Source organism: Eleutherodactylus coqui, chromosome 1 (genome assembly GCF_035609145.1).
Source record: "Eleutherodactylus coqui strain aEleCoq1 chromosome 1, aEleCoq1.hap1, whole genome shotgun sequence".
In the NCBI taxonomy this organism is placed as follows: domain Eukaryota; kingdom Metazoa; phylum Chordata; class Amphibia; order Anura; family Eleutherodactylidae; genus Eleutherodactylus; species Eleutherodactylus coqui.
The window spans coordinates 279,333,262-279,357,981 of record NC_089837.1 but is presented as its reverse complement, the minus strand read 5'-3'; the positions used below and the strand labels follow the sequence as shown (position 1 = coordinate 279,357,981).

Sequence of the window (24,720 nt, the reverse complement as noted above, 5' to 3'; positions counted from 1 at the left end):
CACAGATACATGTCAGGTACACAAATGTAACAATGATTGCTATTATTAGGAAAACATTCTACCACAAACATGTCTTAATATTAGCAATATTATGCAGAACAAAACAGTCAAGGTACAATTGTTTGCTTTCAATGACAAATTATTCTGAAAATCCCCAAAATCACAGTTTACAAAATGTATAAACGAGTATACTTGTTTAGGAGGAATAAAGTTTCCTAGGCCTGCTGCACATGAACGAGTCGGATCCCACATGCAGGAGCCCACAGCGGAATCCAGCTCTTACCACAGTCGATGACACTGTGTACCTGTCATTTCTGTAATGCGGATGACCGCAGAAGCTCGGCGTCAGTCATGCGCAGTTCAGATTTTTTTTTTTAAATACAGTGGTGCCTTGGGTTAAGAGTTTAATTCGTTCTGTGATGGAGCTCTTAACCCAAAATATTCTTATCTCAAAACCAGTTTCCCCATTGAAATGAATGGAAAAGCCATTAAACCATTCCGGATCGTAAAGCTCTCCCACTGATTTCAATGGGGATGGCGTTGCCCCATTAAAAGCAATAGTACGCCAGCATCCCTACAGTGATTTTTGGGGAAGGGCTTTAAATATAAGCCCTTCACTGAAATCATCCCTAGCTGCAGTAAAAAAATAAAATATATACTCACCTGTCTACCGCTGCCGGGGCTCAGGCGCGTCTAGCCGCCATTTGTTCTCCCTGCACTGCTCTGAAACTTTTCAGCAGGCGAGGATTAAAAATGCAGGGAGAACAATCGGCGGCTAGACACGCCTGAGCCCCGGTAACAGCGGACAGGTGAGTATATATTTTTTTACTACAGCTAGGGATGATTTTCAGGGAAGGGCTTATATTTAAAGCCCTTTCCCAAAAATCACTGCAGGGGTTGTCGGCAGGCCATTGCTTTCAATGGGGCCACGAGCAGCCCACGTTTTTGCTTTTAAGTCAAAGCAAAAGTTCGGGAGAGAGCCTGCTCTCAAGTCAAAAAGCTTGTAAGTTGAGGCACTCTTAACCCAAGGTATCACTGTATTTCTTTTTCCTGCATCGTTGCTAGGCGATGACAAAGTACCTGCAGCCTATCTGCAATGTCAATTGCAGATTGGCAGTGGGTTGGACAGTTTCCATTGACTTTTGTGCGGATTCTACACAAAAATAGTACATACTACAATTTAAAATCTGCTTGCGGAAATGGCATTTACTATCTGCTCATTTGAGCGGACATGCGAAACTCCTATCTTTTCAATAGGCGCAGATTACCGCGTATCATCCATGCAGGTGACAATCGCAGATTCCGCAATTGAAATCCAGTATGAAACCAGCCTTATTGCTAGGAGATTTTCCTGCTCAAGGAAGACTTAAATACCAACAGTATATGTTTATCATTCAAAACTGCTTTAGATCTATGGCAAGTACTGTAATATATATTCCTAGACAGAAACAGCTGAAAGTAGAATGCAGGGAAACTACAAAATGAAGACTCCTGTAATAATAAGAACTGTGCACAGTATCAACATAGAAGGTCTTACCTGCTCTCTTTGTCAGCATACATTTCCATGTGCCTTGGATTAATCGTAGGATCAATCACTACCCATGACCCTCCTCTTAGTTCAGCTTGAGGTGGTATGTACACCAGCACAGGCTGTTGGTATTCACGTAAGCCATCCACAATGTACGCTCCAAACTTCAGTACTTGATCATACATATCTGTAGATAAGCAAATCCATTTTTATTATTGTAGTATTATAGAAAAAAGTCAGCATTTTAGTCAGAATTATTCTTCCATTGGTAAAGATGCACAACGCTATTGTTAGCTGGCATATAATCAAAGAATTATTTAAGTGCCTAGGGCCTTCATAGGGCAAGAGTTCATACCAGAGCACACCACCTAATTTTAGATGCTACTACAAGTTAAGGTAAGGTTAAAAAAAAACTACTCATTGATGGATACTGAAAAAAAAACAATATTATTAGAGATGAGCGAACGTACTCGTCCGAGCTTGATACTCGTTCGAGTATTAGCGTGTTCGAGATGCTCGTTACTCGTGACGAGTACCACGCGATGTTCGAGTTACTTTCACTTTCATCTGTGAGACGTTAGCGCGCTTTTCTGGCCAATAGAAAGACAGGGAAGGCATTACAACTTCCCCCTGCGACGTTCAAGCCCTATACCACCCCCCTGCAGTGAGTGGCTGGCGAGATCAGGTGTCACCCGAGTATATAAATCGGCCCCTCCCGCGGCTCGCCACAGATGCATTCTGACAGAGATCAGGGAAAGTGCTGCTGGTGCCGGAGCTGCTATAGGGAGAGCGTTAGGAGTGATTTTAGGCTTCAAGAACCCCAACGGTCCTTCTTAGGGCCACATCTAACCGTGTGCAGTAGTGTGGAGGCTGCTTTTTGCAGTGTTGCACTTTTTTTTTTGTATATCGGCCGTGCAGAGCATTGCGTCCTGCAGTAATTTTACATTGTCCAGGGCCAGTAGTGGTGAGGCAGGGACAGAAGACATATTTAGTGTATATAGGCAGTGGGCCTTTCCAAAAACATTTGGGAAAAAAATCTATTTGGGCTGCCTGTGACCGTCCTCAGTGTACTGGGTCTCTGCTGGGGGTAGTTGTCCTAATTCATACGCAGACAGCTAAGTGTTACAGCAGGCTTGCGCAAAATTCTTTCCTGCCTCTGTGTTGCCTGTTACATCACCGCTGTATTCCTGTCCACAATGAAACAGTCTGCAGTAATTTTACATTGTCCAGGGCCAGTAGTGGTGAGACAGGGACAGAAGACATATTTAGTGTATATAGGCAGTGGGCCTTTCCAAAAACATTTGGGAAAAAAAATCTATTTGGGCTGCCTGTGACCGTCCTCAGTGTACTGGGTCTCTGCTGGGGGTAGTTGTCCTAATTCATATGCAGCCAGCTAAGTGTTACAGCAGGCTTGTGCAAAATTCTTTCCTGCCTCTGCTGTGCGTTCCGTAAGCGAAGTCAGCCTCCAATCACAGGCCAATAAGCGGCACATTTAATTACAGCGTTCTGTTTCTGCACTACTGGTAATACAGCATGCTGAGGGGTAGGGGTAGGCCTAGAGGACGTGGACGCGGGCGAGGACGCGGAGGCCCAAGTCAGGATGTGGGCACAGGCCGAGCCAGTGCGGTGGCCAGGGGTAGAGGCAGGGCCAGACCGAATAATCCACCAACTGTTTCCCAAAGCGCCCCCTCGCGCCATGCCACCCTGCAGAGGCCTAGGTGCTCTAAGGTGTGGCAGTTTTTCACAGAGACGCCTGACGACCGACGAACAGTGGTGTGCCACCTTTGTCGTGCCAAGATCAGCTGGGGAGCCACCACCACCAGCATGCGCAGGCATATGATGGCCAAGCACCCCGCAAGGTGGGACGAAGGCCGTTTACCGCCTCCGGTTTGCACCACTGCCTCTCCCCCTGTGCCCCAACCTGCCAGTGAGATCCAACCCCCCTCTGAGGACACAGGCACGAGTGCCTACCGGCCTGCACCCACACCCTCGCCTCCGCTGTCTTCGGCCCCATCCAGCAATGTCTCTCAGCGCAGTGTCCAGACGTCGCTAGCGCAACTGTTTGAGCGCAAGTACGCCGCCACGCACCCGCACGCTCAAGCGTTAAACGTGCACATAGCCAAATTGATCAGTCTGGAGATGCTGCTGTATAGGCTTGTGGAAACGTAGGCTTTCAAAAGCATGATGGCGGCGGCGGCCCCGCGCTACTCGGTTCCCAGTCGCCACTACTTTTCCCGATGTGCCGTCCCAGCCCTGCACGACCACGTCTCCCGCAACATTGTACGCGCCCTCACCAACGCAGTTACTGCCAAGGCCCACTAACAACGGACACATGGACAAGCACAGGCGGGCAGGGCCACTATATCTCCCTGACGGCACATTGGGTGAATTTAGTAGAGTCTGGGACCAAGTCAGAGCCTGGGACCGCTCACGTCCTACCCACCCCCAGAATTGCGGGCCCCAGCTCGGTGGTGGTATCTGCGGCGGTGTATGCTTCCTCCACTAAAGCACCCTCCTCCTCCTCCTCCTCCAACGCAACCTCTGTCTCGCAATCAAGATGTGTCAGCAGCAGCACGTCGCCAGCAGTCGGTGTCGCGCGGCGTGGCAGCACAGTGGTGGGCAAGCGTCAGCAGGCCGTGCTGAAACTACTCAGCTTAGGAGAGAAGAGGAACACGGCCCATGAACTGCTGCAGGGTCTGACAGAGCAGACCGACCGCTGGCTTTCGCTGCTGAGCCTCCAACCGGGCATGGTCGTGTGTGACAACGGCCGTAACCTGGTGGCGGCTCTGCAGCTCGGCAGCCTCACGCACGTGCCATGCCTGGCCCATGTCTTTAATTTGGTGGTTCAGCGCTTTCTGAAAAGCTACCCACACTTGTCATACCTGCTCGGAAAGGTGCGCCGGGTCAGCGCACATTTCCGCAAGTCCAAGACGGACGCTGCCACCCTGCGGACCCTGCAACATCGGTTTAATCTGCCAGTGTACCGACTGCTGTGCAACGTGCCCACACGGTGGAACTCTACGCTCCACATGTTGGCCAGACTCTATGAGCAGCGTAGAGCTATAGTGGAATACCAACTCCAACATGGGCGGCGTAGTGGGAGTCAGCCTCCTTAATTCTTTACAGAAGAGTGGGCCTGGTTGGCAGCCATCTGCCAGGTCCTTGGAAAATTTGAGGAGTCTACCCAGATGGTGAGCGGGGATGCTGCAATCATTAGCGTCACCATTCCTCTGCTATGCCTCTTGAGAAGTTCCCTGCAAAGCATAAAGGCAGACGCTTTGCGCTTGGAAACGGAGGCGGGGGAAGACAATATGTCGCTGGATAGTCAGAGCACCCTCATGTCTATATCTCAGCGCGTTGAGGAGGAGGGGGAGGAGCATGAGGAGGAGGGGGAAGAGACAGCTTGGCCTACTGCTGAGGGTACCCATGCTGCTTGCCTGTTATCCTTTCAGCGTGTATGGCCGTAGGAGGAGGAGGATCCTGAAAGTGATCTTCCTAGTGAGGACAGCCATGTGTTGCGTACAGGTACCCTGGCACATATGGCTGACTTCATGATAGGATGCCTTTCTCGAGACCCTCGCGTTACATGCATTCTGGCCACTACGGATTACTGGGTGTACACACTGCTCGACCCACGGTATAAGGAGAACCTTTCCACTCTCATACCCGAAGAGGAAAGGGGTTCGAGAGTAATGCTATACCACAGGACCCTGGCAGACAAACTGATGGTAACATTCCCATCCGACAGCGCTAGTGGCAGAAGGTGCAGTTCCGAGGGCCAGGTAGCAGGGGAGGCGCAGAGATTAGGCAGCATGTACAGCGCAGGCAGGGGAACATTCTCCAAGGCCTTTGCCAGCTTTATGGCTCCCCAGCAAGACTGTGTCACCGCTCCCCAGTCAAGGCTGAGTCGGCGGGAGCACTGTAAAAGGATGGTGAGGGAGTACGTAGCCGATCGCACGACCGTCCTCGGTGACGCCTCTGGCCCCTACAACTACTGGGTGTCGAAGCTGGACACATGGCCTGAACTCGCGCTGTATGCCTTGGAGGTGCTTGCTTGTCCTGCGGCTAGCGTCTTGTCAGAGAGGGTGTTTAGTGCGGCTGGGGGAATCATCATGGATAAGCGTACCCGCCCGTCAACCGACAGTGCCGACAGGCTTACACTCATCAAGATGAACAAAGCCTGGATTTCCCCAGACTTCTCTTCTCCACCAGCGGACAGCAGCGATACCTAAGCAATACGTAGGCTGCACCTGCGGATGGAAGCATCGTTCTCTATCACCATCAAAAACGGGGACCTTTTTGCTTCATCAATCTGTGTATTCTATTCATCCTCCTCCTCCTGCTCCTCCTCCTGAAACCTCACGTAATCACGCCGAACGGGCAATTTTTCTTAGGCCCACAAGGCTCAGTCATATAATTTTTGTAAACAATTTTTATACGTTTCAATGCTCATTAAAGCGTTGAAACTTTCACCTGAACCAATTTTTATTTTAACTGGGCTGCCTCCAGGCCTAGTTACCAATTAAGCCACATTAACCAAAGCGATTAATGGGTTTCACCTGCCCCCTTTGTTGGGCATGGGCAATTTTTCTGACGTACATTAGTACTGTTGGTACACCAATTTTTTGGGGCCCTCGCCTACAGTGTAATCCAATTAATTTTTTGCCCACCTGCATTAAAGCTGACGTTACATCAGCTGTGATGGGCAATGCAATGGGATATATTTATGTACTGCCGGTGGCTTCCTGGCACCCACCCATGCTGTGGGTCCACAGGGAGTTGTAACTGCATGTGTCCACTTCTAAAGAACCCCAGTCTGACTGGGGCATGCAGTGTGGGCCGAAGCCCACCTGCATTTAATCGGACGTTACCTCAGCTGTGATGGGCACTGCAATGGGATATATTTATGTACCGCCGGTGGCTTCCTGGCACCCACCCATGCTGTCGGTCCACACGGAGTTGTAACTGCATGTGTCCACTTCTAAAGAACCCCAGTCTGACTGGGGCATGCAGTGTGGGCCGAAGCCCACCTGCATTTAACATGACATTACCTCAGCTGTGATGGGCAATGCAATGGGATATATTTATGTACCGCAGGTGGGTTCCAGGGAGCCACCCATGCTGTGGGTGCACACGGAATTCCCATTGCGGAGTTGTACCTGCCTGTGACTATTTATAAAAAAACGCGGTCTGACTGGGGCATGCAGACACCTTGACAGAATGAATAGTGTGTGGCACATAGGTTCCCCATTGCTATGCCCACGTGTGCAGCTCCTGATGGCGGTGGCACAGGATTATATTTCTTATTGCTTCTGTACAGCATTGTGGGCTATCGCCCCGCCCCTTTTAAAGAGGGTCGCTGCCTAGCCGTGCCAACCCTCTGCAGTGTGTGCCTGCGGTTCCTCCTCATGGCAGACGCACTTATAAATAGACATGAGGGTGGTGTGGCATAAGTGCAGCTGAAGGCTGCGCAGGGACACTTTGGTGTGCGCTGTGGACACTGGGTCGTGCTGGGGGGTTGGGCAGCATGTAACCCAGGAGAAGTGGCAGCGGAGTGTCATGCAGGCAGTGATTGTGCTTTGTTGGAGGTAGTGTGGTGCTTAGCTAAGGTATGCATTACTAATGAGGGCTTTTCAGAAGTAAAAGTTGTTGGGCGGGGGGCACTCTTGCCGCTATTGTGGCTTAATAGTGGGACCTGGAAACTTGAGATGCAGCCCAACATGTAGCCCCTCGCCTGCCCTATCCGTTGCTGTGTCGTTCCCATCACTTTCTTGAATTGCGCAGATTTTCACAAATGAAAACCTTAGCGAGCATCGGCGATATACAAAAATGCTCGGGTCGACTTCAATGGGGTTCGTTACTCGAAACGAATCCTCGAGCATCGCGATAATTTCGTCCCGAGTAACGAGCACCCGAGCATTTTGGTGCTCGCTCATCTCTAAATATTATTCATTTTCCTGTTTAGTCTTTGTAAAGTGTAAAACCATGTATCTACAGTATGACATGCTTCAAGAAAAGTGATCCCCAGAAGCATTTTAATGCAGAGCAGTCCCTAATACAATGTTTAAATGAAACGTTTACAACCCTAATTTTAAATGCCTAATGAACATATTAAAAGGAATAGGACCCAGAACAGATCCTTGTGGTCACCATTTGTAACTATTCCCTATTCCGAATATACTCCGTTAACAACAACACTGATATCTATCTTTTAACCAAATGCAAATCTATCTGACTATCCAAGTATTAAGTCAAATTTTCGACTTGTCTATAAGCTATGTCGGAACCGGGTCTAGTGGATATGTCCTCTATTTTGTAATTACATGCACTTTAAATAGGTGTTTCATTCTATAACAAGGTTTGTTTTTGTGAATTTGTGCAATATTTGCACCTGCTCACTTTTCTTGGTTTCAGGCCAATTTACATGGGACGATTATCGCTCAGAATTCAGTCAAACAACTTTAAGCGATAATTGTCCAGTGTAAATACAAAAAAATCGTTTACTATTAGTTATCACTAACCTTAAGTCAGCGTAGAAAACATCGCTGGATCACGGGCTTGTTATTGCATGTAAAACACTTACTGAATGTGAAGCGCTGAGAAAGAAGCCCACGATCCAGTGGTGAAGTCTGCATGTCTAAACGCTCTGCACGAGCACCACAGATCTTAGCGGTGATGTCAGTGCTCATGCAGTTGTTTCAACGACTGTCGTCCCGTCTAAACGGGACAATATTTGTGAATACCTTACCATATATGTTACTTGTTATGTTTACCACTGATTAGATCTTATCTTTAGTTAGTGAATCCACTTAGAATCAGCCATCATCATGTACATATACCATCCTACCAGTGTGCTATCATCACAGCAACCTTGGGAGTCTGTTGATGCCTCTTTTTTTCTCAAGGAATACATCAAAGGCAACTGCTCCGCAGCAGAGAAAGCACATTATGATTTGAAATTGTATGCAAACTATTCCTATCTACGAAGGCGAAAGCCCTCACTGACTGACTGACTCACTGACTCACCACTAATTCTCTAACTTCCCAGTATAGTACAAACGTGGAATTTGGCACAGCCATTCTTTAGATCCTAAATAGGAAAAGTAACGGGGTCACAACTTGATTATTCAATGTTAAGTGCAAACGTAAGTGACCCCCTATGTAATTTGCCTAATCTAATTCTCTAACTTCCCACTGTTGTACAAACATGAAATATGGCACGACCATTCCTTAGCTCCTAAATAGAAAAAGTAAAGGGGGTCATAACTTGATTATTCAATGATAATTGCAAAAGTAAGTGCACCCTTACATAAAGTACCTAATCTAATTCTCTAACTTACTGGTGTCGTACAAACTTGAAATTTGACACAACCATTCTTTACATCCTAAACAGAAAAGGCAAATGAGTCACGACTTAATTACTCAATGCTAAGTGCAAAAGTAAGTGCACTCCTATGTTATGTAACTTCCCAGTGTCATACAAACTTGAAATTTGCCACAACCATTCTTTACATCCTAATAGGAAAAGTAAAGGAGTTGCAACTTCAATATTCAATTCCAAGCGTGAAAAACTGTGAAAATCCAGGATACATGACAGTTCTTTTCTCAGAAACCATAAAACTTAGGGAAATGATTTGTATACTGAAGAGAATCTACCTCACCTCTATGTGTATATGTTGAGGAGAATCTACCTCACCTCTATGTGTATATACTAAGGAGAATCTAACTGACCTCTGTGTGCATATACTGAGGAGAATCTACCTCAACTCAATGTGTATATACTGAGGAGACTCTACCTCACCTGTATGTGTATATACTAAGGAGAATATAGTGAAAGGCTGTAAAGTACATAAGGAAGCGTCCATAGACTGCAGGGATGGAGCATGCCTTTAGGGCTAAGAAGGGGCTGCAACCTCCAGTCTGGGGTTAAATTTGAATAAAAAGGGTGTAAAAAGCGAGGAGAGTGGGAGGGGTGGTACGTTCTGCAGAGGGACATTGGTATATGCAGTCTGAGAAGAATCTAACGCGCCTTTATGTGTATACATATTTTATTCCTCAGTTCCTCTGAAGCATGACTCTATAAAATGTTCCATGCGAACAACATGTAAACACCTGTACCAAATTAACTTGTGCAAAGTCAGGTATTAGCTAGTGATTCTATATAACCTTTGTTGGATCAGGATGCATTAGAACACCCTCTAGGGCAGGAGTTGGACAGTTTTATACTTCAGGACAGAACACATTACTATTATAATGGCAAGAAAAAGGCAATTTATCAAAGAAGACAGACAGACAATTACAACCCTTAGAAGTGTAGGTCTGTTCTACAGAGAAATTGCCAAGAAAGCCAAGTAAGCAGTCAGTACAGTTTCCTGGTCTTCGCATGCGCAGACGACCTGTGTGGCGCGAGCACGCTGGAGCGGCCCCTTCAACGGGACAGAAGAGGCAGACTGCGCAAGTGTGTCTAATCGAGGCAGAAGAAGGCTTCGGTCGGCGCCTTGGAGACGGGGACGCCAACACCGGGGGGGGGGGGGGGGGGGGGTAAGTATATAACTTCTGTATGGCCAATATTTAATGCACGATGTATATTACAAAGTGCATGTATATGGCCATACAGAAGTGTTTACCTTTACTTCATTTTGCGGGACAACCCCTTTAAGTATCAATAAAATCCACTGCTAAGATTAAAAAATAAAAAAAAGACTTGCATGGGCCATGCAGCACTTCCACTTATGGACTGATGAACCAACATATAATATCTTTGGTACATCACCCAGGGTTTTTGTATACCATTGAGTAGGTGAAAGGCTGGTTTTTGAGTGTGTGACACCAACTGTCAAACATAGAAGAAGTAGCGTGATGGCTTTGGGATTTTGTTGGGTCCAGAGTTGGCCAACTTGCACAGAGTGACTGGCACACTGAACAGAAAGGGCTACGCCACGCAACACCCTTTTGATCAGGGGTTCATATTATAGCAAGACAATAAAAAACATTTCTAGGTTATGTCAGAACTACTTAAGGGCGCCCACCCACTGGTGATTTTTTTTCCTGCGAAATTCGCAGCATTTTTTTCTCTGCAGGGGTCTATGGGACTTGTAATGTTAAAATCGCGATCGCGCAAAATCGCAATTTACCGCGAAATCGCGATTTTGCGCGATCGCGATTTTAACATTACAAGTCCCATAGACCCCTGCAGAGAAAAAAATGCTGCGAATTTCGCAGGGAAAAAAAATCGCCAGTGGGTGGGCGCCCTTAGACAAGAAGAGGCTGGTAGGCTTCAGAGAACTGGAGTGGCCGGCAGAGTCTCAAGACTTAAACCCCATTGAGCTTGTTTGGGATGAACTGCAAAAAAGGGTGAAAACAAAGCAACCTCCAAGTACAGCATATTTCTGGGAACTAATGTAATAATGCTGGGAAGAAATTTCTAAACAATATCTGAATGCAATTGTAGAAAGAATGCCTCAATTGTGTAAAGCTGTTATATCAGTTAGAGGTGGCTACTAGAGATGAGCGAACGCGTTCGTCCGAGCTTGATATTCGTGCGAATATTAGGGTGTTCGGGATGTTCGTTATTCGTAACGAACACCATGCGGTGTTCTGGTTACTTTCACTTCCTTCCCTGAGACGTTAGCGCGCTTTTCTGGCCAATTGAAAGACAGGGAAGGCATTACAACTTCCCCCTGCAACGTTTAAGCCCTATACCACCCCCCTGCTGTGAGTGGCTGGCGAGATCAGGTGTTCGCCTAATATAAAAGTCGGCCCCTCCCGCGGCTCGCCTCAGATGCGGTGTGAGTTAGATGAGGGACAGTGCTGTTTATACCGGAGCTGCTGTAGGGAAAGAATTGGTAGTTAGTGTAGGCTTCAAGACCCCCCAAAGGTCCTTATTAGGGCCACTGATAGCTGTGTGTTGGCTGCTGTTAGCAGTGGCATTTTTTTTCTTCTCAAAATCGGCTCTGCAGAGCGTTGCACCTGGCATTAGGGACAGAAGTGCTGCATAGGCAGGGAGAGTGTTAGGAGTGCGTGTAGCCTTCAAGAACCTCAACGGTCCTTTCTAGGGCCATATTTATCCGTGTGCAGTACTGTCCAGGCTGCTGTTAGCTGTGCTGCATTTTTTTTGGGCTTCTCAAAATCGCCTCTGCAGAGCATTCCACCCTCCATTGATACTGCAGGGAAAGAATTGTATAGGCAGGGCCACAACACAGTTATTATTCATAGAATATACGCAGTGCTGCCTTTTGGTGGAAAAACAAGTGGAAACAAATCTATTTGTCCAGCCTGTGTCCGTCCTTACGGGCGGTGGACACGTGTGAGCTGCGTGAAAAACATTGCTAAATCATACGCACCCAGCTACGCTTTACTGCTGGCTTCGCCATTTGCTTTCCTTAATTGGGAAAAAAAATACCTGCTCTGCCAGAGTTATAATAACTCTGCTACCCTCACGTTCTGTGACACATAAGCAGGGACACAGCACAGTTATTACACTTCTCATGTTCATTGAATATACGCAGTGCTGCCTTTTGGTGGGAAAAAACTGAAAACAAATCTATTTGTCCAGCCTCTGTCCGTCCTAACGCCTGTGGACACGTGTGAGCTGCGTGAAAAACATTGCTAAATCATACGCAGCCAGCTACGCTTTACTGCTGGCTTCGCCATTTGCTTTCCTTAATTGGGAAAAAAAATACCTGCTCTGCCAGAGTTATAATAACTCTGCTACCCTCACGTTCTGTGACACATAAGCAGGGACACAGCACAGTTATTACACTTCTCATGTTCATTGAATATACGCAGTGCTGCCTTTTGGTGGGAAAAAACTGAAAACAAATCTATTTGTCCAGCCTCTGTCCGTCCTAACGCCTGTGGACACGTGTGAGCTGCGTGAAAAACATTGCTAAATCATACGCAGCCAGCTACGCTTTACTGCTGGCTTCGCCATTTGCTTTCCTTAATTGGGAAAAAAAATACCTGCTCTGCCAGAGTTATAATAACTCTGCTACCCTCACGTTCTGTGACACATAAGCAGGGACACAGCACAGTTATTACACTTCTCATGTTCATTGAATATACGCAGTGCTGCCTTTTGGTGGGAAAAAACTGAAAACAAATCTATTTGTCCAGCCTCTGTCCGTCCTAACGCCTGTGGACACGTGTGAGCTGCGTGAAAAACATTGCTAAATCATACGCAGCCAGCTACGCTTTACTGCTGGCTTCGCCATTTGCTTTCCTTAATTGGGAAAAAAAATACCTGCTCTGCCAGAGTTATAATAACTCTGCTACCCTCACGTTCTGTGACACATAAGCAGGGACACAGCACAGTTATTACACTTCTCATGTTCATTGAATATACGCAGTGCTGCCTTTTGGTGGGAAAAAACTGAAAACAAATCTATTTGTCCAGCCTCTGTCCGTCCTAACGCCTGTGGACACGTGTGAGCTGCGTGAAAAACATTGCTAAATCATACGCAGCCAGCTACGCTTTACTGCTGGCTTCGCCATTTGCTTTCCTTAATTGGGAAAAAAAATACCTGCTCTGCCAGAGTTATAATAACTCTGCTACCCTCACGTTCTGTGACACATAAGCAGGGACAGAGCACAGTTATTACACTTCTCATGTTCATTGAATATACGCAGTGCTGCCTTTTGGTGGGAAAAAACTGAAAACAAATCTATTTGTCCAGCCTCTGTCCGTCCTAACGCCTGTGGACACGTGTGAGCTGCGTGAAAAACATTGCTAAATCATACGCAGCCAGCTACGCTTTACTGCTGGCTTCGCCATTTGCTTTCCTTAATTGGGAAAAAAAATACCTGCTCTGCCAGAGTTATAATAACTCTGCTACCCTCACGTTCTGTGACACATAAGCAGGGACACAGCACAGTTATTAAACTTAGATTATTCATTCACTAGAGGCAGTGGGGCCTTTCGTTTTCCCAAAAGGGCAAAAATTATATTTGGCCTGCAGTCTTGCGCCAATTTATTTCCTGCCTGTGAAATCAAATCACTGGTAATACAGCATGCTGAGGGGTAGGGGTAGGCCTAGAGGACGTGGACGCGGCCGAGGACGCGGAGGGCCAAGTCAGGGTGTGGGCACAGGCCAAGCTCCTGATCCAGGTGTGCCGCAGCCGACTGCTGCGCGATTAGGAGAGAGGCACGTTTCTGGCGTCCCCACATTCATCGCCCAATTAATGGGTCCACGCGGGAGACGGTTATTAGAAAATGAGCAGTGTGAGCAGGTCCTGTCCTGGATGGCAGAAAGTGCTTCGAGCAACCTATCGTCAACACGCAGTTCTGCGCCGTCCACTGCTGCAAATCCGAATCCTCTGTCTGCTGCTCCTCCTTCCTCCCAGCCTCCTCACTCCACTACAATGACACCTGCTCAGGAGCGGGAACACTCCCAGGAACTGTTCTCGGGCCCCTGCTTAGATTGGGCAGCAGCGGTTCCTCTCCCACCAGAGGAGTTTATCGTCACTGATGCCCAACCATTCGAAAGTTCCCGGGGTCCGAGGGAAGAGGCTGGGGACTTCCGCCAACTGTCTCAACAACTTTCTGTGGGTGAGGAGGATGATGACGATCAGACACAGTTGTCTTGCAGTGAGGTAGTAGTAAGGGCAGTAAGTCCAAGGGAGCAGCGCACAGAGGATTCGGAGGAAGAGCAGCAGGACGATGAGGTGACTGACCCCACCTGGTGTGCAACGCTTACTCAGGAGGACAGGTCTTCAGAGGGGGAGTCAAGGGCATCAGCAGGGCAGGTTGCAAGAGGCAGTGCGGTGTCCAGGGGTAGAGGCAGGGCCAGACCGAATAATCCACCAAGTGTTTCCCAAAGCGCCCCCTCGCGCCATGCCACCCTGCAGAGGCCGAGGTGCTCTAAGGTCTGGCAGTTTTTCACAGAGACGCCTGACGACCGACGAACAGTGGTGTGCAACCTTTGTTGCGCAAAGCTCAGCCGGGGAGCCAACACCAACAGCCTCACCACCACCACCATGCGCAGACATATGATGGCCAAGCACCCCACAAGGTGGGACGAAGGCCGTTCACCGCCTCCGGTTTGCACCCCTGCCTCTCCCCCTGTGCCCCAACCTGCCACTGAGATGCAACCCCCCTCTCAGGACACAGGCACTACCGCCTCATGGCCTGCACCCACACCCTCATCTCCGCTGTCCTCGGCCCCATCCAGCAGTGTAGTTCAGCGCACCGTTCAGCCGTCGCTTGCGCAAGTGTTCGAGCGCAAGCGCAAGTACGCCGCCACGCACCCGCACGCTCAAACGTTAACCGTCCGCATAGCAAAATTCATCAGCCTTGAGATGCTGCCGTATAGGGTTGTGGAAACTGAGTCCTTCAAAAGTATCATGGAGGCGGCGGCCCCGCGCTACTCAGTTCCCAGTCGCCACTACTTTTCCCGATGTGCCGTCCCAGCCCTGCACGACCACGTCTCCCGCAACATTGTGCGCGCCCTCACCAACGCGGTTACTGCCACGGTCCACTTAACTACGGACACGTGGACAAGCACAGGCGGGCAGGGCCACTACATCTCCCTGACGGCACATTGGGTGAATTTAGTGGAGGCTGGGACAGAGTCAGAGCCTGGGACCGCTCACGTCCTACCCACCCCCAGAATTGCGGGCCCCAGCTCGGTGGTGGTATCTGCGGAGGTGTATGCTTCCTCCACTAAAGCACCCTCCTCCTCCTCCTCCTCCTCCTCTGTCTCGCAATCAAGATGTGTTAGCAGCAGCATGTCGCCAGCAGTCGGTGTCGCGCGGTGTGGCAGCACAGCGGTGGGCAAGCGTCAGCAGGCCGTGCTGAAACTACTCAGCTTAGGCGATAAGAGGCACACGGCCCACGAACTGCTGCAGGGTCTGACACAGCAGACCGACCGCTGGCTTGCGCCGCTGAGCCTCCAACCGGGCATGGTCGTGTGTGACAACGGGCGTAACCTGGTGGCGGCTCTGCAGCTTGGCAGCCTCACGCACGTGCCATGCCTGGCCCACGTCTTTAATTTGGTGGTTCAGCGGTTTCTGAAAAGCTACCCACGCTTGTCAGACCTGCTCGTAAAGGCGCGCCGGCTCTGCGCACATTTCCGCAAGTCCCACACGGACGCTGCCACCCTGCGCACCCTGCAACATCACTTTAAGCTGCCAGTGCACCGACTGCTGTGCGACGTGCCCACACGGTGGAACTCTACGCTCCACATGTTGGCTAGGCTCTATGAGCAGCGTAGAGCAATAGTGGAATACCAACTCCAACATGGGCGGCGCAGTGGGAGTCAGCCTCCTCAATTCCTTTCAGAAGAGTGGGCCTGGTTGGCAGACATCTGCCATGTCCTTGGTAATTTTGAGGAGTCTACCCAGGTGGTGAGCGGCGATGCTACAATCATTAGCGTCACCATTCCTCTGCTATGCATCTTGAGAAATTCCCTGCAAACCATAAAGGCAGCTGCTTTGCGCTCGGAAACGGGGGCGGGGGAAGACAGTATGCCGCTGGATAGTCAGGGCACCCTCCTGTCTATTTCTCAGCGCGTACAGGAGGAGGAGGAGGAGCATGAGGAGGATGAGGAGGAGGGGGAAGAGACAGCTTGGGCCGCTGCTGACGGTACACCGGCTGATTGCCTGTCATCCTTTCAGCGTGTATGGCCTGAGGAGGAGGAGGAGGAGGAGGAGGAGGATCCTGAAAGTGATCTTCCTAGTGAAGACAGCCATGTGTTGCGTACAGGTACCCTGGCACACATGGCTGACTTCATGTTAGGATGCCTTTCTCGTGACCCTCGCGTTGCACGCATTCTGGCCACTACGGATTACTGGGTGTACACACTGCTCGATCCACGGTATAAGGAGAACCTGCCCACTCTGATTCCCGAAGAGGAAAGGGGTTCGAGAGTGTTGCTATACCACAGGACCCTTGCGGACAAGCTGATGGTAAAATTCCCAGCCGACAGCGCTAGTGGCAGAAGGCGCAGTACCGAGGGCAAGGTAGCAGGGGATGTGCGTAGATCGAGCAGCATGTACATCCCAGGCAGTGCAACAGTCTTTAAGGGCCTGGCCAGCTTTATGGCTCCCCACCAAGACTGTGTCACCGCTCCCCAGTCACGGCTGAGTCGGCGGGAGCACTGTAAAAGGATGGTGAGGGAGTACGTAGCGGATCGCACGACCATCCTTGGTGACGCCTCTGCCCCCTACAACTACTGGGTGTCGAAGCTGGACATGTGGCCTGAACTAGCGCTGTATGCCCTGGAGGTGCTTGCTTGTCCTGCGGCTAGCGTGTTGTCGGAGAGGGTGTTTAGTGCGGCTGGGGGAATCATCACAGATAAGCGTAGCCGCTTGTCAACCGACAGTGCCGACAGGCTAACACTCATCAAGATGAACAAAGGCTGGATTTCCCCAGACTTCTGTTCTCCACCAGCGGACAGCAGCGATACGTAAGCAATACGTAGGCTGCACCCGCGGATGGAAGCTACGTTCTCTCTCACCATCCAAAACGGGGACATTTCTGCTTCATCAATCTGTGTCTAATATTCCTCCTCCTCCTCCTCCTGCTCCTCCTCCTGAAACCTCACGTAATCACGCTGAACGGGCAATTTTTCTTAGGGCCACAAGGCTCACTCAAATAATTTTTCAGAACAATTTTTATAAGTTTCAATGCGCTTAAAAGCATTGGAACTTTAACTTGAACCAATTTTTCGTTACACTGGGCTGCCTCCAGGCCTAGTTACCACTTAAGCCACATTAACCAAAGCGATTAATGGGTTTCACCTGCCCTCTTGGCTGGCCATGGCCAATTTTTGGGATGTACATTAGTACTGTTGATACAGCAATTTTTGTGGGCCCTCGCCTACAGTGTAATCAAATTAATTTTTAGCCCACCTGCATTACAGCTGACGTTACCTCAGCTGTGTTGGGCAATGCAATGGGATATTTTTGTGTACCGCCGGTGGGTTCCAGGGAGCCACCCATGCTGTAGGTGCACACTGAGTTTTTAATACATCTGTACACTTCTAAAGAACCCGTCTGACTGGGGCATGCAGTGTGGGCCGAAGCCCACCTGTATTACGCACGACATTACTACCTCAGCTGTGTTGGGCAATGCAATGGGATATTTCTATGTACCGCCGGTGGCTTCCTGGCACCCACCCAGGCAGTGGGTCCACAGGGAGTTTAACCTACATGTGTCCACTTGTAAAGAACCCCAGTCTGACTGGGGCATGCAGTGTGGGCCGAAGCCCACCTGCATTAACCCTTTCCAGTCCACTGTGTGACCTGTGAAGACATTAGGGTTTAAGGCTGTACAGCTCCGTTGTTGGTAGACGTCCGTCGGGGTTCTCTTACTGTATATTGCCAGCCTCTCTGCTGTCGGAGCCTATCCTACGTGTCAGCTCATGCAGTACTGGCTTTAGCCAGCATATAGCGCCGTTGTATAACGGCAGAAAAAGAGTAAGCCCCCTAGGAAAACCATATACAAATTGGATTGGAAAGGGTTAAGCACAACATTACTACCTCAGCTGTGTTGGGCAATGCAATGGGATATTTCTGTGTACCGCCGGTGGGTTCCAGGGAGCCACCCATGCTGTGGGTCGTCAGGGACTTCACAATAGGGAGTTGTACCTGCCTGTGTCTATGAATTAAAAAGCCCGGTCTGACTGGGGCATGCAGACACCTTGACAGAATGAATAGTGTGTGGCACATAGGTTCCCCATTGCTATGCCCACGTGTGCAGCTCCTGATGGCGGTGGCACAGGATTCTATTTCTCATTGCTTCTGTACAGCATTGTGGGCTATCGCTCCGCCACTTTTAAAGAGGGTCGCTGCCTAGCCGTGCCAACCTCTGCAGTGTGTGCCTGCGGTCCCTCGTCATGGCAGACGCAATTCTAAATAGACATGAGCGTGGTGTGGCATGAGGGCAGCTGAAGGCTGCCCAGGGACACTTTGGTGTGCGCTGTGGGGGGGGAGGGGGGGCGGTTGGGCAGCATGTAACCCAGGAGAAGTGTCAGTGGAGTGTCATGCAGGCAGTGATTGTGCTTTGTTGGAGGTAGTGTGGTGCTTAGCAAAGGTATGCCATGCTAATGAGGGCTTTTCAGAAGTAAAAGTTGTTGGGAGGGGGGGGGGCCCACTCTTGCCGGTATTGTGGCTTAATAGTGGGACCTGTGAACTTGAGATGCAGCCCAACACGTAGCCCCTCGCCTGCCCTATCCGTCACTGTGTCATTCCCATCACTTTCCTGAATTGCCCAGATTTTCACACATGAAAACCTTAGCGAGCATCGGCGAAATACAAAAATGTTCTGGTCGCCCATTGACTTCAATGGGGGTCGTTGTTCGAAACGAACCCTCGAGCATCACGGGAAGTTCGTTCCGAATAACGAACACCCGAACATTTTGGTGTTCGCTCATCTCTAGTGGCTACTCTGAGGAGACAAAAATCTAGATTTAATATATTAAATCATTATTTTTATTCATCTTAACTTGTTTCTTTGTTTTATGCTTTCATTTCACAGTATATTTAAGATATTAAACTGTGTAAATCTATATATATAAAATTGAATGTATGCGTGTCTGTTTGTCCTTTATGCGCTACTACACCATTCATCTGATCGCCATGAAACTTTGGGAAGCTGTTGAGTACACTTCTGGGAAGATTTTTGGCATAGTACATCTATCCTATGATAAATGGCATACATGCGAGCGTCGTCGATAGTTACGCCCCCCCACGTAGATTGTTCGATTTCCATCATTGCCACTAATTCTCTCACTTCCCGATGTCGTAGAAACATGAAATTTGGCACGAGCATTGATTATGTCATAAATAGGAAAAGCTAATGGGTCCCAACTCGATTATTCAATTCTAAGCACAAAAGAATTAGCGTCCAAATTTTACGTACGGAATCTAATTCTCTCACTTCCCAATGTCATAGAAACTTGAAATTTGCCACGAGCATTGATTATGTCATAAATAGGAAAAGCTAATGGGTCCCAACTCGATTATTCAATTCTAAGCACCAAAGAATTAGCGTCCAAATTTTTCGTACGGAATCTAATTTTCTCACTTCCCAATGTCATAGAAACTTGAAATTTGGCACAAGCATTGATTATGTCATAAATAGGAAAAGCTAATGGGTCCCAAATCGATTATTTAACCCCTTAACGACCAGCCCATAGTGTTTTTACGTCCTCCCGAAGTGGGCTTTATTCTCTGAGGATGTAAAAACATGTGTCCTGCAGAGAATAATGCCCCTCGGGCTGTGCACGTGACAGCTCCATGCTGTCGGTGTCCGCAGGTAGCTGACAGCATGGAACTGTCATCCCGGGCTGTTCGGAGCCCCCCCCCCCGGCATTGCGATCGGCGCTATGCAATGGATAGCGCCGATCGCAAAAAAGTAAATAAAAGTGCAATAAAAGTTAAAGATTCAGCTGCTCCGATGGATCGGATCCATCGGAGCAGCTGAAATTACTCACCGAGGTCCGCCGCACGACTCCCAGCTGTCCCGATGCTCCGGGCGCCGTTGCCGTCCTTCTGCGCATGCGCGCCAGGCGGCATTACGTCAGCCACATGCGCAGAAGGCCCGGGAGACTTAAAATCTCCTGGCTCCCGGCTCCTGTAGGTAGCCGGGAGGCAGGAGATGTCAGCGGGGACTGCGGTGAGCGGTCCCCGGTACCGCGATCGCCGTTATACAATGGATAACGACGATCGCGGAAAAGTGAAAAAAAGTGTAAAAAAAGAAAAGTTTCGGATCCCTGAGGGGAGGTGAAAATACTCACCTCAGGTCCGCCGATGTCCTGCGGCCGGTGTCGGGACCCCCCACTGGCTTCTGCGATGTGCCGATGCGGCGTGCATGCGCAGAAGCCGGCGAGCCCGGCAAATTCAAAATCTCCCTGCACCCGGCTGTCACAGATAGCCGAGTGCAGGGAGATATGACTGGGGACCGCTGTATGCGGTTTCCAGTCATATGATCATCGTTATCCATCAGATAACGGTGATCCTATAAAGTTAAAAAGTAAAAAAAAAAAAAGTTAAAAGTAAAAAAAAGTTTAAAAAGTTAAAGTTTCATCTCCCCTTATGGATCGTATCCGTAAGGGGGGATGAAATTACGTACCCAAGCTCCCGGATTTGTTCCCTGGTGGGATGTTGATCCGCGGATCTTACCCCAGCTTCGGCGCATGCGCCCGTCAGCATGATGGCGGACGCATGCGCAAAAGTGAAATATTGCCCAAGAAATATAAAATCTCCCTGCTGCTGGCTACAAAAGGTAGCCAAGAGCCTGGAGACGTCACGGGGAGCCGCAGTATGCGGTTACTTGTCACGTGATCGCCGTTATCCAATGCATAATGGCGATCACGTAAAAGTTCTTTAAGAAGTGGCAGTTTCATTTCCCCTCACCGATGCGATCGGTTGGGGGGGAAATGAAACATCTTCTTGGAGGCTTCCGCATTTGAATCCAGATGCGATTATCCTCCATGGATCCTGCCAGCTTCTGGGTATGCGCCTGCCGGCAAAATGCCGGACACATTCGCAGGAGCCGGGAAGCCCAGGAAATTTTAAATCTTCTTGCTCTCAGCGACCAACGGTCGCTGAGTGCTTGGAGCAGTGACCGGCGGCCTCGCTGAGCGGTCCCCGGTCACGTGATAAAGTAGCGAACTAACATTAGGCCGGTCACACATGACCGGAGAGGAATTACGGGTTCTGCATGCGCTTGATCAGCGGTAATCCACGAATCAATCGCATGCATTGGATTACACAATTCCCCCCAATTAGCGGGTCGGAATTACGTAATCCACTCGCCGAAACAGAACACAGCATGCTATATTTTACCACGAATATCTGCGACCTAGAGCCCTTTGTGCTCTATGACCGCGGATATACTCGCACCCCATATGCAAACACATTGTGTACGGGCTGCGGGTACCCGGGTCATCTCTAAGCGACGGCGCGGGAAATGCAAACAAAAAACCGCCTGTGTGAGTAGGCAGTTATGCGCAGTACATTACGCAACCGTACGCAGGGTCACAGCCGGGCTCACAGCTGGAATCCGCTGCAGGCCTCGGCAAGCGGATTCCGCCTACGGCTACGTGAGCCCGGCGTTATTCAGACCGCTACCTGTAATCCGCAATTTACAAGAAGCCCCGGGAACGTTCGTCTTCCTGCAGTTCCAGGAGCAGCTTGTTGAGCGCCTTCTCTGTGAGACCGCTGCACCGCAGCAAGATTACAAAGCCTCACAGCGCCACTTTCTACACCCCATCCCCGCTGCTGAGGTTACAAAATACCCCCCAAAATACATGAGAGGAGGGGGGGATACCCGGTTTTCTTTCCCCATGTGCCCATCCCAACCAGCCTCCATAATTACCCCTGTCTTCGGACATAAAACGCAGTTTATATTATTACCTTTATCTAATATTTAGGGAATGCCAAAAAATGGGGATGTCGGGGGGGGGGGGGAGGGGATTATTCTTAGGAAGTCAAATTTTTTTCCGTATAAGTGGGCAATGGGGCCTGGAATTTATTCAGTTCTGCCCTGAAATCCAGCGGGCATTCCCTCCATTATGGGCCGAGCCATGTGTCCTGTAGGTAGATTAGGGCCACAATGGGTATGTTTCTGAACACGGGACAAACAGGGATATCCATTTTGGGGTGAAAGTCTTCATTCCTATGTACACTGTACAAAAAAAACAGTTTTTAAATTGACAAAATAGCCAAACAAATGAAAATCGTATTTTTTTCCTTTTGCTTTGCTTAGATTCATTCAAATACTTTGGGGTCAAAATATGCAGTACACCCCTAGATGAATTTGTTAAGGGGTCTAGTTTTTAAAATGGGGTCATTTGTGGGGGTTCTCTATAGTTTTGGACGCTCAATGGCTCTACATGTGGGCAATGGGGACTGGAATTTATTCCGTTGTACCCTGAAATCCAACGGGTGCTCCTTCCATTATAGGCCTAGCTATGTTTCCTTTAAGTAGATTAGGGCCACAATGGGTATGTTTCTGAACACGGGACAAATGGGGGTATCCATTTTGGGGTGAAAGTCTTCATTCCTATGTACACTTTCCAAAAAAAACAGTTTTTAAATTGACACAATTGCCAAAAAATGAAAATCATAATTTTTTCCTTCTGCTTGGCTTAGATTCATTCAAAAACTGTGAAGTCAAAAAAGACATCATACCCCTAGATAAATTCGTTAGGGGGTCTACTTTTCAAAATAGGGTCACTTGTGGGGGTTCTCCATCGTTTTGGCCACTCAATGGCTCTACAAGTGGGCAATGGGGACTAAATCTCCTTCAAGCAAAATTTCTGTTCCGAAAGCCACCGATTGCTCCTTTCATTTTGGGCCCCATTGTGCATCCAAACGTAAGATTAGGGCCCCAATGGGTATGTTTCTGAGCACGGGACAAACAGGGGTATCCATTCTGGGGTGCAAATCCTAATTTTCATTTGTACTATAGAAAAAAGTCCTGTCTTTAAAATGACATATTTGCAAAAATATGAAATTTTTGTTTTTCTCTTCTAAATTGCATTGACTCCTGAAAAAAAACTGTGGGGTTAAAATACTCATGACACCCCTCAGTGAATACGTTAAAGGGTGTAGTTTTTAAAATGGGGTCACTTGTGGGGTTATCTATCATTTTGACTCCTATGAGCCTTTCCAATCTTGGATTGGTGTAGGAAAACAAAGTGTTCCTCAAAATGCTGAAAAGTAATGTTACATTTGTACGTCTCCTAAATGGTTAAAAAAAACAAACGAAAGTTTTTGCAATGTGCGCCCAAAATAAAGTAAACGGATGGAAATATAAATCAGCAAAAATTTCTATATTATGTTTGCACATATTTGGGATATTGCAGTTGGAAATGTGAAAAAATGACGATTTTTTCAAAATTTTCCCAATTTTGGCACTTTTAATAAATAAACACAAATTCTATCGGTCTTTTTTTTCCACCTAAATGAAGTACAATATATGGCGAAAAAACAATGTCAGAATCGCTTGGATATGCAAAACCTTTCTGGTCTTTTTCCATGCTAAAGTGACACGTGTCAGATTTGCAAAATTTGGCCTGGTCATTAAGGCGTAAACAGGCTTGGTCACTAAGGGGTTAATTCTAGCGCAAAAGAATTAGCGTCCAAATTTTACGTACAGAATCTAATTCTCTCACTTCCCAATGTAATTTGGCACGAGCATTGATTATATCATTAATAGGAAAGGTTAATGAGTCCCAACCCGACTATTCAATTCTAAGCGCCAAAGAATTAGTGTCCAAATTTTACGTACGGAATCTAATTTTCTCACTTCCCAATGTTATAGAAACTTGAAATTTGGCACGAGCATTGATTATGTCATAAATAGGAAAAGTTAATGGGTCCCAACTCGATTATTCAATTCTAAGTGCCAAAGAAGTAGCGTCCAAATTTTTCGTACGGAATCTAATTTTCTCACTTCCCAATGTCATAGAAACTTGAAATTTGGCACGAGCATTGATTATGTCATAAATAGGAAAAGCTAATGGGTCCCAACTCGATTATTCAATTCTAAGCGCAAAAGAATTAGCGTCCAAATTTTACGTACGGAATCTAATTTTTTCACTTCCCGATGTCATAGAAACTTGAAATTTGGCACGAGCATTGATTATGTCATAAATAGGAAAAGCTAATGGGTCCCAACTCGATTATTCAATTCTAAGCGCAAAAGAATTAGCGTCCAAATTTTATGTACAGAATCTAATTCTCTCCCCAATGTCATTAAAACTTGAAATTTGGCACAAGCATTAATTATGCCATAAATAGGAAAAGCTAATGGGTCCCAACTCGATTATTAAATTCTAAGTGCAAAAGAATTAGCGTCCAAATTTTACGTACGGAATCTAATTCTCTCACTTCCTGATGTCATCTATATATATAAAAATGAATGTATGTCTGTCTGTCTGTCCTTTATGCATTACTACACCATTCATCCAATCGCCATGAAACTTTGGGAAGTTGTTGAGTACACTCCTGGGAAGATTACTGGCATAGTACAACTATCCTACGATAGGTGGCGCGCGTGCGAGCATTGTCGACAATTATGCCCCCCAGACAAAGATCGTTTGATTTCCATTTCAAGTACGAAAGCAAAAGGCATTACGAGCAACGGGATGCGTGTTCAACTACAAAATGATGCATCCTCCGAATGTTTTGCAAGACAATTTCTGGATATTGAGAATGCTGAGGTAAAATGAAAGCTGTGCTGT

General features: G+C 48.0%; 1 protein-coding gene across 1 annotated transcript in view; it reads right to left on the bottom strand.

Moving 5' to 3' along the window:
- Positions 1–24,720, bottom strand: part of ACACA (acetyl-CoA carboxylase alpha) — an 856,108-nt gene that overhangs the window by 99,680 nt on the left and 731,708 nt on the right. Inside the window, exon 50 of the mRNA XM_066609221.1 lies at positions 1,538–1,715. Coding sequence (XP_066465318.1) covers positions 1,538–1,715 — 178 coding nt within the window. The remainder of the gene's footprint in view (positions 1–1,537; positions 1,716–24,720) is intronic.